The sequence below is a fragment of the Acyrthosiphon pisum genome, chromosome A1 (assembly GCF_005508785.2).
Source record: "Acyrthosiphon pisum isolate AL4f chromosome A1, pea_aphid_22Mar2018_4r6ur, whole genome shotgun sequence".
Lineage (NCBI taxonomy): Eukaryota > Metazoa > Arthropoda > Insecta > Hemiptera > Aphididae > Acyrthosiphon > Acyrthosiphon pisum.
The window spans coordinates 129991762-130005764 of record NC_042494.1 but is presented as its reverse complement, the minus strand read 5'-3'; the positions used below and the strand labels follow the sequence as shown (position 1 = coordinate 130005764).

Genomic DNA, 14003 nt, shown 5'->3' with positions numbered 1-14003 from the left:
TAGCGCACTACATTAAAAAAAATGTAACTTTAGCGATAGCGAGCTACTTTTTGGGGGAAGTAGCAGTAGCGTTAGCGTGCTACAAAAAAACAGTAGCGTCCCGACCACTAGATAATACTTTAATCACTTCGTAGCAAATAATATAGCAATATGCATCGATCGGATTCCATGCAGATGTTGTAACTTTTAACGGTTATATAACTGCAGTAAAATAAAGTTTTTTCTAAATAAATTCAAGTTTTAGTTTATTCATTTGGAATTTGATATTATCATATATGTATGTAATTTCAAAGAATAATTAATTTTGGGGAACTGAGCCCCTCCAGGCTAGTAATCTAGTACTTCCCTATTAAGCACGTATTATAACTAATATACATTACGTGTTAACAAAGTACAAACTAAGACACAACGTGCGTCCATCCTACACGTCGTCATCAGAACACATGCCGTCGAGCGTGTACACGAGCTAGTTACGAAATAATACGAACGTCGACGACGTCAAGGTGAACGAACGTTCCACCACTTTGACGGGCAAGACGACGGACGACGTATTTACAATTATTATTATACGCGTTATTATCGCAGCACAAAATATTATTATTATAATATATACGTATGGGTACATAATGTATACCTCTATACTCGCGTATTATTATATACATGTACATAATATTAAATTATTATTATTATTATTGTTATTATTTTTGTTCCAAGTACGCTCGAGCGATGACGGTAGCGGAGTGGTGGTGGTCGGCGATGGCGTGATTTTTTACTATATCGGTACCGGTTTTCTTACTGACTGCTTTAATAATAATAATAATAATAATTCCATACGCACTACCGCAACATTCGGCACGATGAATTATTATTATAGCCGCAACAGTCGCAACAGGTGCCCGTCGCAGAGCAGTCGCAGCTTTACTCGCGCGACACGTCGCACAGAGCCATATATATTATATACAGGATTCGCGTAAGACGACGACGACTACGAGCACGATAGGTACGCGCGCGTAAAAATAATATCGTACGATATCGTATTGCTGTGGTTCTATACTGCAGCAGACGATCGTTATAATATAAAATATAATATTACCATCGGTATTGTATACGCCGCGTAATATCGCGTACGATCGTCGATCGTGTACGCCGAACACCGTGTGTGGTACAGCGACGGGAAAAGTGTTGAGAGGGTGCGTTTGATTGATATTATTATTGGGTTTCCGCGAATACACGGGCGGTTTTCCAAGTCGCGAGTGCGCCGACCGCGTAGCCCCCGAGCCAGATCGTGCACCCTTACGATAATATCAGCTAGGTATTGAAATCTCCCGCGTCGAAATCATGATGGATTCCACTTCGGCAGACTGTTGCGTTTTCGCCAAGGAGTCCATGACCGTGGAGGGGTACATGGCTTCTCCGCCCGCAGTGCACCAGAGGACCAACAGCCAGTTAAAGGTCAGTATCCACCATCGTATTAACATAGTCCTTATACATTAATTATATTATACAATATTATTTTACCTACCGGTGGAGCGCCGAAGGGGAAGGACTCCGGATCCCCCCCTCCCACTTGGTGCGTGTCAAATATAAAATTAATCAACGATCAAGAATTTTGATTATTTCTATGTGTTGCATTTTTTGATTGTTTGGATAGTTGACATGTTTATTGTGCAAAATATTGTTTATATTACGTTACCTAATAATAGATTAATTGTAGTTCTTGGACCTCTGCTCATATAAAATCCTGGTGGGCTGGTTGTACTAATATTAGATATATTATACTTGTATACATATAGGTATACACATCGTGATTATTCATAAGCCGTTACATATACGTGCAGGACAATTTTTTTCCGAATTTACCGGTTTCTGTTGGATTGGGCGAGTTTGTCTATGCCATTTTTGACGATTGTAATATGACCTTTAGGTAAAGCTATTTCCAATGTTTATAGGTACTTACATTTTAATGTAAACATGAATTCAATCATTAAGTATTTCAATAGTCAATAAGAAATTAATAATTTTTAGAACATACCTTGCGTGTCGAAAACTAAAAATAAAAACGATTCCTACTCATCTCAACAAGTAACAACTCTATATGATTACAGAAAAAAAATTAAATACTAAAAAGATAAACACGCTAGAGTGACGAATAAAAAATATGTTTTAAAAATTGGAAATTAATTCGCTAACTTAAACCTTTATTTTCTTTCTTAAAACTCTGCAGGATAAGGCACAATCAAAGGTACAATTAAAATCGTCGGAAAAAATAGTAATTGCGGAAATGGCACCGTCGCGATATCTGCATAGTTCGACATCTGCATAATGTTATGTAGATTCGTATTATAATATAGGTTAGTCGAGTATATGCATTTAAAATATTAAACCGTTGAACCTATACATGAATTGATAATATTTGATTATATATTCTTTTAAATATATGCGTTGGACGTTTGATAATGAATTAGTTACGAGATCGATAAACGAAGAAAATATTGACGGCTGTATAGGTATATCGTATGCTTAAAAAACGCGCCAGCTAATGGTTGTAAGTATCGACCTGCAGCCTGCAGGTAACTTAAACGCTAGGTATAAGAATGTACACTCGATATATTTAGGTAGGTACCTAAACACTGAAAATATACTAAAAAATTATTTTTGTTTTTTTGGGGTACTATACGTTGCTACTGGTTGTTTGAAAATAAAATCTCTGCTAAAATGAACTGCAGGAAACTTTCATCCACGCCAAATTTAAACACTTCGCCAAATTCATGCTCATATAGGTTTTCCAAATCCTTATTGAAAGGAACAGCAGTAATGAAATTGTACAGAATTACTAAATTTATTATTTACAGTTTGATAGGATTATTATATTATAGCATCATACTTACAAACACAAATGTTTACCAACGGTTTTTTTAAATTATTGTTATATACCTAATATATTTTGTAGTTACGAGATGATTGACGGAGGAAGGCAATAATATTATATTGTTACTACCTATTTTATGTCTTATTTCCAAATTATTTCTTGATTATTTCTTTTTTATGCGTTGTAAGTAAAACTTAATATAATATGATTGATATATATATAAGGTAATCCACGTGACGTCATATACGTAATCATATGGATAGGAAACGTATATTTTCGGTTGTTTTTTTACGCCATAATAATTTATTAAAATGTACACGTAAATATTATACAAATTATGCAGATCTGGTGACTAATAACTCAATGTATATAAAACCAATAGGGCAAACACGAGCGATAGTTTTTTTAAATTTTTTATCGCAATAACCTCACTTAGTTGTTTCACAAACAACCCCCTGTTGTTCCCCTTTCCGTATATAATATAATCTTTCCAATTTTTTGGTTGTTGTACCTATTATTTTCGTTAATTTGGCAATACTTTATGTATCATAACAACTTTTTGTCAGAAAAAAATACCGCTCAGTCACAGTTTTTTGTTTTTTTTTTTGTTCTATATTAGTAAGTAAATATAATGATGTAATAATAATTATTAAATGTATTATTTTTACACTGGATTTTATTATATATATTACATCATAATTTTTAAGTAAAATTTTAAAAGTAAACAGCAATGTGCGCTTTTATATACCATTGCAGTGTATCGGTAATCAAATACATTGTACATATTTTATAATTTTTAACTTCAAAACGTCGATCTATTTTAGTTTATTAAAAATTTTCACAAATAATCACAATAATTAGAACTTAGAAGTAGGTATCATACTATGTATTATGTTTTGAAAGTCTAAAAAAGTCGCATTGTAAAGTAGTTCATACAGCCGTTTATGTAACTATTGTAAAAGAATAATATGTACTATACCAGCCGAGCTTAACCAAACCTAACATAATAAGGGATTAAATCCGTATATTTTTTGGCTAAAAATGTTGACTTGCATCACAGAAACACTTTATAGTTTCTTCAGCGTTTTTTCATCACATCGTATGCACAAAACGTACGTCTCCGCAGGCCCCAATATTCATCTGCGAGGTCGCACATATATATAATATCTATGATATACCTATATAATACTGATTGGCGTGCGTCCTCGGGGCTTATAATGCTCTCGAATATTATATACTGTAATATGACTATATCTATCAGATGCCGAAGAGCATACCTATAATACAAATATTATTATTATTAAATATAATATTATAAATAAGCCAACTTATGTGTATAATATAAATTATAATATTATTGCAGTGGGGCACGGGACAGGACAAATAATAATATGATTGTGACATGTTATACCTACGAATTATATTATGTACTGCGTGAAGGCCGAGTTCGTTCTTATCATTGGGGACATTATTGGGATATAATTATATTAGACTCGGGAGTCGGGATATAAGGGGAAATGTTGAATATGTAGTAGCATAATATTTATACAAAAATAAATTCAACAAATTTTCCATTGTCTAGGGGGGGGGGGGGGGTAAAAATATAGGTTTTAGCACATTTACAGGCTCCCGTTTTAGAAAAGTGTAAATTTACTAACTATTCCCAATGTACAAATACGTCAATTATTTATTCCCAAACGGCTCCCGTTTTTGACAATACAAATTCCTTCTCACTTCATACATACTTAGTACTCTCTCGAAAGGTGTAAGGTTAAAAATGTGTTACCTAATGTTTTTTTTAAATTTTATATGCTAAGTATAAATAATTATAATTATTATAAATGATTTTTTGTTCTCGGATACCGTAGCCGTTTGGTAACCAACAATCAATGGTTATTTTATTATTCTTATATGCATATTTATTAAATATATATATAAATTGCATTATTTCGACGTATAAGTATATAATATAATATATATAAGTTATAATTGTATAAACTGCATATTTTAACGAAGTAGGTATTATAATTAATGTTAGCGTTATACAATTAATGAAAATAACCTAATCCTGCTATCTAGCTCACACATTGATTTTTTAGCATACGAAAAAGTTTTTTTTTTTGTCAATCTAAATAGTTGAAATTCGTTACATATTGTATTAATATTTAATATTATAATTAGAAGAAATATGGTACATACATTTTGTACAAATATATTTATTGAAAATACAAATCAGCTAGTTCATTTATACGATATGTTATAACACACAAATAGTATTTGTTTACTATTAGGTAGGCATATATATAGAATATATTATATTATATTGTTATTCTACTATATTATGGTCGTTGCTGCACATTACATAATATATTGTATACCTACCACCCACGCACTAATATTTAAAATAATCGAAATTGACTAAACAAACGCTGTTATACCTATAATATTCACATGAATCCGATAGTATTATATTGACGTGCCACGATAATTATTAATTATAAATTATAATATAATATACCAAACACAATTTGTACACATGCAATATATATTTTAATTTACTTGTTTATAATATATAATAATAGGTATACACTATAAACATAATATGCTGCAGCGAGTTTTATAATTATAATTATATTATGCTTTACGATACGAAAAATACTTGTACATATTAGGTACCTAAACTATTACTATGATTATATATAGGCGGGATAAGAGTGCTATACATGTGACCTATATTTATATAAACGGTATATATTTTTATATTTTATAGTAATAAATATTATACCTATTAATACCTGTATATTTCTATATACCTCTATATATGTGTTGTTGCTGATTGATTTCGGTCGAAAACGTCCAATAGATCGTAGTTATGTTGTAAATTATTTCACAAATGTAACAATAATAATTGTCTTTAAAACTATTATACACGTGCCATTATATTATTATTACATAATTTTATTTACGTTTTTTTTCTTCTTTACGAAACCCACGAGGCCTAAGGGTTATAATATTTTAAACATATATTTATTATTTTAAAGATTTGTCCCGAATCATATTTTTTTCTCTCCTCGCATCACGGACCAGTTCGCTCCAACGGTTAATTATGTCATAATTAGGACACGATACACATCGAATGCGAATGTGAATAATGACCTATTAAAAAAGTAAGAGAATAATAAAGTATGACTATCGTCGAGAATCATGGATGTGTACAGTTTCCTGGGAGAACTAATGCCAAAGAAGAATATTATTTAAGAATTTCATATACAAAGTATTACGATTCTGTAAATTATGTACCAAATGAACACCACCCGGCACTGGCCACTATATAGGTTCATGGCGCATTTATTACGCACTTATGTATGTGTAAGATGTCTTCTGCAGCAATATTATATAATAGGTCTAGGTTAAAAGTATCTGAGCGGTATGTTACAGACGACCATCGATATGTGATGTATATAAGTATATAACACACGATATATGTATAATATTATCATTCGCGTACAAAACATGACTGAGGATCGTGAAGCCTAAATATACCTTTTAGATAATTTAGAGGCCTTGACCTTGAGATCCTAGAAATTCCTCTGTGTAATATTTGAACAAACAAATAATCGTCAACAGTAGAACACAATATTGATATTTTCAAGAAAAGAAAATACATTTAAAAAGCGTACTTAAAACATATTCTGCAATATTATATAGACTCGAATAGGTGTTTTTTCGTAATATCTCAAATTATAGTATCTTCAAATCTATTCAAAATGTAGACATACCGACAGGTCTTGAATTGTCATCTTTTAAAATATATATCTATGTATATAAATATTAAAAGAGATGCTAGAAGAATCAGTAGCATCAATACCGGTGAAAAGTTTCAAGCATTTTCACTTATTTTACACATGAATATTAATATATATTATGTACTTAAACTCCTAAAAAACAATTACGAGAGCCGAGAAAATTTTTCTGTGGATCCATGGCCACGGCGGACATTGATGTATATATATATATAATTCCAGTATAAGTACCAGTAGTAGGTACCTACCTATGTTTTTTTATTCATATTTACAAATTTAGGTATAGTTTACCGTTACAACAGTCGTCGGCAATAACACAAGAGTTGGTAACTACCTATATATAATAATAAACAATGATATAAAATCAATTCATAATAATATAATATACTGCACGTGTGTCATTGAGTATATACCAATACAGGTTGTCTTGTATATAAATTATAAATATAACAATAGTATAATATTATGAATTAAAATTAAAAAGTACACCTATATGGCTATACCTACCTAAATTAAAAAATTGTATCGGCTGTGAATATTGAGGTCAATCTGTGTGCTCAGTGTTGAAAATCGCTTGTAGTTGACATTGTATTATTAGAATTTGTCCAGTGTGCGCACTTTACAATAGTTATGCTTTCTAAACTAAATGTGATTCTTATTTGCGCGAGATTCCACCGCAGCTACCTGTATTATACCTGTAGTATATAGGTACTGAGACAATTATTTTTGAAGCCTTTACATTCAATCCATATGACGTTGAACGTTTAGTTATACGATTTTTTTTATTTTTAATATGAAATCTCGAAAATTTTAAAGCCGACTGTACAATAGAAATGTGCTGCCGATGGAGCCGGATGCAGCAGATGTCTGCAGTGAACGGTTTTGGTCACTAAACCAAAAGCATACCACATTGGCACATTATACGTTTAACATACATTTCAGATATAATTTAAAATGTCATTATATAAATTTCATGCTTTCATAAAATAGCCAACAACTATACACGAAATACCTACGCGTGAATGGCGATAAATAATATGCCGCACGATAACCTCCACGCGGTAACGAGAATTGGATCGACGAGCTATGTACCTAATAATATAAGTACGATTACAAATAACTTAATAACATAAATGACGTACAAAATATGTACTTACAACAATTATAAAAAATGTATTTAGTATGTTATTACCTGCAGTGACTATAATGTAAATGCTCTGGCACTCTGCAACAGCTATCTAAACGTTTTGTGGCCAAATTGAATTTTTATGCGATGTAAAACTATTACAGTAGATAACCTATATAGGTACTCTAATTATTATGCAATTATATTTGATACAGAGTTTCATCGATAAACATTTTGTTAATGGATTTGAACATTTCGACCAATTTTCTGGTTTTGGTTGAACGTGGAATTTTGTATCTACTGCTGTAATTGATAACTATATAAATTCTTGATGAAAAAAGGGAAATAATATTGTTCGTGGTCACAAAAACAATTAGCTCATGCGGTTGTGTGTTAAGTGTGATGTGAGTAGGATATGTAATTTGAGTTGTTTTCACACAAAGGCGATGAAACCCTTAAAAATCGACTCCTCCCACGTGTGTATCTCAATGACGTAATGTGGTTTGTAAAATAATGTATAGGGTTCTGGGTTTAGGTAACAATCTAATATATATTATATAGCACGTAATATTATTGTTATTGATGTATATTATATTATTTGCTGTGTTGTTCATCATTGTTTAACTATTGCAATTTTTATGTAACTATAATTATACGAGTTTGAGTTTGATATTTACCTAGGATGAAGCTCCTATACTGATCATTTTACTTTCAATAAATGTATTTTGTTTATTGTTTGTTTATTCGATTATTGATTTGTTTGCGGTTCGTACCTACGTCATGAAAATAAAAGGAGGGATTGACTGTTGATGCAATGTATATACTATATTGTATACACTACAATATAGGTATATTATAAACATGCCGAGGAATTATCCGATAACCTCCGATCTATTGTTCTACGTCGAAATATGTCTATTGTTGCTATTAGGCGTTAATAATAAAAAGATAAACAGCAAGACAACGACCGGAATTTTCAAAACGTTTTGAGGTAATACAAATATACGAATGGTGTACGAAAACTGCGGGATGATTAATACTTTTCAAATTATTTACAAATAATCAAGAACACAATTTATTAATACGAAGCGCATATTCGTACTCAACACGTATTATATCATATAAAAGTACCTATTATACACTAATTACGAAAAAACTAATCATCGTTGTTCCACTACAAAACACCAAAATTCGTTTTCGTCGCGGGTCGATAGATGAACCGAAATTTAATACGTGTATAAATTATAAATAAATTGGTGCATATCTTTACATGACTGATTTTAAATACTTTGGTTTTTGGTGCCACAATAATAATATAATATCGATCGCGATCGATCTACAAAACGTTTCAAATTTTAGTGCGAGTGTGTATATATATTTACCTATGTATATTATAATTTATTATAATATATTATATAAACGACAGGCGTATTTAGTCGCGACTGTATTTTTTACATGGTACACCACATTAATGGTTTTGACTTTCACGTAATTAATAATAAAAATATTGTCATCTCCTAATATCAGACTTTTTTAAGTAAACTGACCGTGTGACGATGACGAAAATCTATAATATATGATACTGTATGTAATAATATAACACGCAATAATAACTAATAATACATACCTATAAATTAATAAATTCACGGAATCCGCTTAAAAACGCGTATAAATATTATATTTGCACATTTAATTTTTAAACATCGTAAATAGGTAGGATATAGGTGGTATTCAAACAGGTGATGATGATTAGGTACCTGTTTCGCAACTTAATATGAACGGGTTGTCGATATTTTGTATGAAGAAAACAGTAGATAATAAGATATAATATAATGATGATTTTTTTTTTAAATATAATATCATATGACATATTTACAATCTGTTCAATTGAATATACCTAATAAGTACAATAAGTAAATTTGACGAGGAATCGGATCAGGACTCACGAGTGGAGAATACCCCTATAGTGCGGGGCTGCACAATATAATATGGAACGATAGGTGAGTTCCTCTGGCACCGCAATGTTTAAAAATCCACATTTTTCCTGCACCATTAATTGTACCATAATATGTACCAATTTGTACCACTAATTTCATAATTTGTACCAAAAGATTTCCCTGGGAAAAACCAATTTCCCTCTACGGGTGCCAGGAAAACGTTTCTCCGGCACCCAAAATCTCACCAAATTAGTTTAATTAGTTTAATTCAGGAAAAAATTTAGATTTTTAAATATTGTGGTGCCAGGGAAACTCACCTTGGAACGATGGTATTAAGCTTAAAAGTTAAAATTCTGTTAGTTTTATTTGTATAAAAATAAACTAACTAGAATTTTGTTATTTATATTTACTTGCAGCATTTTGCAAAACTCATTTCCGCACTATTCGACTTCTCGAGCGTGTAATTTTTAATTACACGACATCAGTAATTATACATTCTATAAGTTGGTTATATGCAGAACGTTGTTTGAATTTATTTAATATTAAAGATATAGTGTGTATTTTTTTAAATCTATAATTTATTGTACTTAATGTATACTTAATGTAAACAGACGGCACAACGCTATGGCACTGCATACCTACAACGGATGGACTTGATGACGTAAAACAGATTACAATTTACTAATGAATAAGATCGGGAAGTTCCTTAATATAGAGGTATCTACCCGAGTTGAATTATAATTACAGTACCTACACCAAAACGTAGCATTATAATGAATATCATGTAAACCACTACTAAATATTCTAGTATTATCTACCATTCTTTCGAATTAGTCTTTCCTGAATATTTAGTTGCAGGAAGTGTTCTGGAGGTCAATTTTATAATATTCTGTATGTGTATAAAAAATATTTAATTATTTGAGATGTTATGGTTTTATTTGGTGAAAAAAGTACACTTTAATCAACTATATCTTGTATTCGTGTGGTTTACAATTTTATTTAATACATCTATAGTATACCACAGACTGTAAATTTGAATAATGCGTCGTTGAATAATTTAACATGTATTTGGTTTATGACCTTACCTACTCGCAATTCGAACCGACACTTTATATTTATTAATCGATCTAGTGAGAAAAAAATCAATTGACATATAACAACCTATACTTGGAATTATAAGTTTAATTTCTATGATACTGGCAGTAAAACGTATTTGCATAATTTCTGAAGCACGCATGAATATGTAAAACGCATTAATTGTATGGTATGTCGAAGGTGTTGACTGACAACACAAGAAGAAGTACTTGTACCAAGTCTGCTTTACCAAGCACCAAAAAAAGCTGATATCTGAAATCAAAAATTATTTAGTAATTATACCAAAAAAATACGCATTTAAGCTCAATACAAACAACAAACAATAATGTTATTAAATTAAGTCTAAGGTTATCGCGATAATTATTATTATAGTTATAATTATTACAGTGTAAATAGATAGAAAAAATTGTAGGTAAGTACGTTTATTTCACACTTTATCATAATCGATTAATTATAATGTTTAAGATAATATTAGGTATATTTTAAATTATGTATGACTATGAAGCCTATAATATTCAATACATATATATGGCATTGTACAACTATTCAAGGTCCAATTAAAGTCGCGGGGATATAATATTTTAAAATTGATTACATTTTTTTCTATTTGTAGTAAAATATATCAATTTCAAAAAAATAGTATTTATATTTAATTTCGAAGAGTTTTGAACAGTAGGTACTATTAACGAAAAACTGATATTGGTATATTATAGGTAAACTATACTAAAATTATTATTCCAATAATATTATTATGTTATTCATTTGTAATCATCGCTTCTATCCAAATAATATATGTCACCTAAAATGTACTGCGTGTACCTATATATTTTGGAACAGGCCACAAGGTACATGCATATAGACATATAATATAATATAGTAGGTGGAGGTACCTTGTTCCAAAATATTTCGTAAGCTATTCAGTACTCAACGTCTGAAAAAATAATCCTGCATATAGCTTTCAATGTCGATCGTGTATTGAATACATATTGGAAAATTTTGAATGCAAACTCGGCGTTTTGCGTAATACCACTCTTCGGTACGTGACGCTCATCAAAACAAAACCTAAATATTAACAAATCGAAATTTAAAATAATAAATTAATGGCGACAAAATAAAACCACACGGAGTTGAAAGATTTGTATAATTACTCATTAGTCATTACTATTATCTAATATAGTCTTCTATATTAGATACCAATTCTTTAAATTTACTGAAATTTTCAGAGTAAAACAAAGCAGCTTCTAACCATGTTCCCCACCTTGTTATTACAGGTTCTGGAGGAAGGCGACAGTCCATAAAATTTTTATAAGCAGTAATACGATGAGGTGCTTTTAGAAACATTTTTTTTCCATTATTTACCAGTTTATTTACACCCGGGAAAATGTCTCTAACTTTTTCGGCCACACGGTTTAAGCCATGGGCAACACAAGTTATATGAATCATATTAGAATAAAATATTTTTAATGCTCCTCCAGTTTTTATCATATATGGCACCGCATCGCTAATAAACAGCAGAATTTTGTCTTGAAATAACGTGTCTCCAAAAAATTCCATTAAACTATCATTCACAAATCGAGAAACCGTTTCATAATTGTTTTTTTTCAATTCTTTGCAAGAAATCAGGAATGAAGTAGGCATTATTTCTGAATGAAGTATCCCAACAATTAAACAACAAATATACAGCCCTCTAGAATCAGTCGTTTCGTCTACCATAATGTAAATTAAATTGTTAGTTAATTTTTCCCGTATTTTTGTAAGAGTAGATTCAAAACATATTTTTAAGTAATTTTTTCGTAACGTACTCTCATCTGGAATATTCTGATAAACATATTTTTGTAAAAAATTTTTAAATGGGGTCGACTGAAGTTTATTGAAAGGAATATTTGTGGCTACCAAGGCATAACACATGTCTGTTAAAAATTCATTTCGACTAGCTATGGCTGAGGTGGTTTCAGGTATTAACATTTGTACCGGATTACGCTTATTTTTTTTAGCAGCAGTCATTTCTTGATGCACATCTAATAACAACAAAAACAATGAAAAAAAAATTAATAATTATTGATTACAGCAGAAAATTAATGTTACCGTAGGTACGTACTTGAATTACAGTGTGCATCAACTTGTGATTTACGTTCACAACCAATAGCCTTATTGCACGACGTGCAAAATATAATTTTGCCTTCTGTTTTCAATTCTGGATATTTTTCGATCCAACACTTTATTTTAGAACAATGGCTACTACTAATTTTCTGCATTTTAAATTAAATAATATCAAGTAATAATTAACTACAAAATTGTATAAAACACGAGTTGACTACGACGGCTGCGGATAGACTGTAGTACTGTATGTGTATACTGTATAGTGTATATGTAATCGATAATCTATCGACTATCGTAGTACCTTAGTCATTATCTTAATTACTTCGTATTATATCGTTATATATATATAATTATTATATTGTTAGATATAAAAGTCCAATACTTTGTATAACAATATAATATAGCAACGATAAAAATAATACAAAAATACAAAAATATTTGTACAAAAGTACATTTTTATAAAAAAAATCCCGAAACGTGCAATTTTGTGCAAAAACCCAAAAACGTGCAATTTTGTGCAACATAAAACTTTCTTTAAATTAATCTACATCTCTTGATTTGGATTTGTAGCTTGTTTCTATTGAATTTAGAACACGCTATAAAAAGATGCAATTGCACGGGAATCCGGTCTTTAGTCATTACTATAGTATTAATTATTAATAACTAATAAGTAATGTTAATCACGACGAGTGACGACAACGTGCTGCAGGTCGTTTGACTAGACGAGTCGTTTACCTAATGATTTTCGTCCTCCGTGCCTAAAGTCAGTGGCATCATTTGAGGGGGGTGGGGGTTAAAGGTGGGAATTTGACCATCTCCGATTTTAAAAGCTAGTCCAATTGTTGGGCTAGTTGTTGGTGAAATAAAATAACTATAATTAAAATAATTGTCCAGATCAGAGCCTATATTTCAACTTTTATGAGCTGCTATAACCAACGATAACCCTATATATAGGTTACAGAATGTTGATTACAAGTGTTAGTTTATCCGAAATGAATACTCAAAACTACTGGACCATTTTCAATAAAAGTGATATTAATATACTCCTTGAGAATTGGAGGGTGTGTAGCTTA

General features: G+C 30.7%; 1 protein-coding gene across 1 annotated transcript in view; it reads left to right on the top strand.

Annotated features, from left to right (window-relative positions):
* The first annotated feature begins 863 nt into the window (after nt 1-863).
* LOC100159096 (progestin and adipoQ receptor family member 3) overlaps nt 864-14003 on the top strand; it is a 39677-nt gene continuing 26537 nt past the window's right edge. Inside the window, exon 1 of the mRNA XM_029488319.1 lies at nt 864-1452. Within this exon, the coding sequence (XP_029344179.1) occupies nt 1339-1452 (114 nt within the window). The 5' untranslated portion in view covers nt 864-1338. The remainder of the gene's footprint in view (nt 1453-14003) is intronic.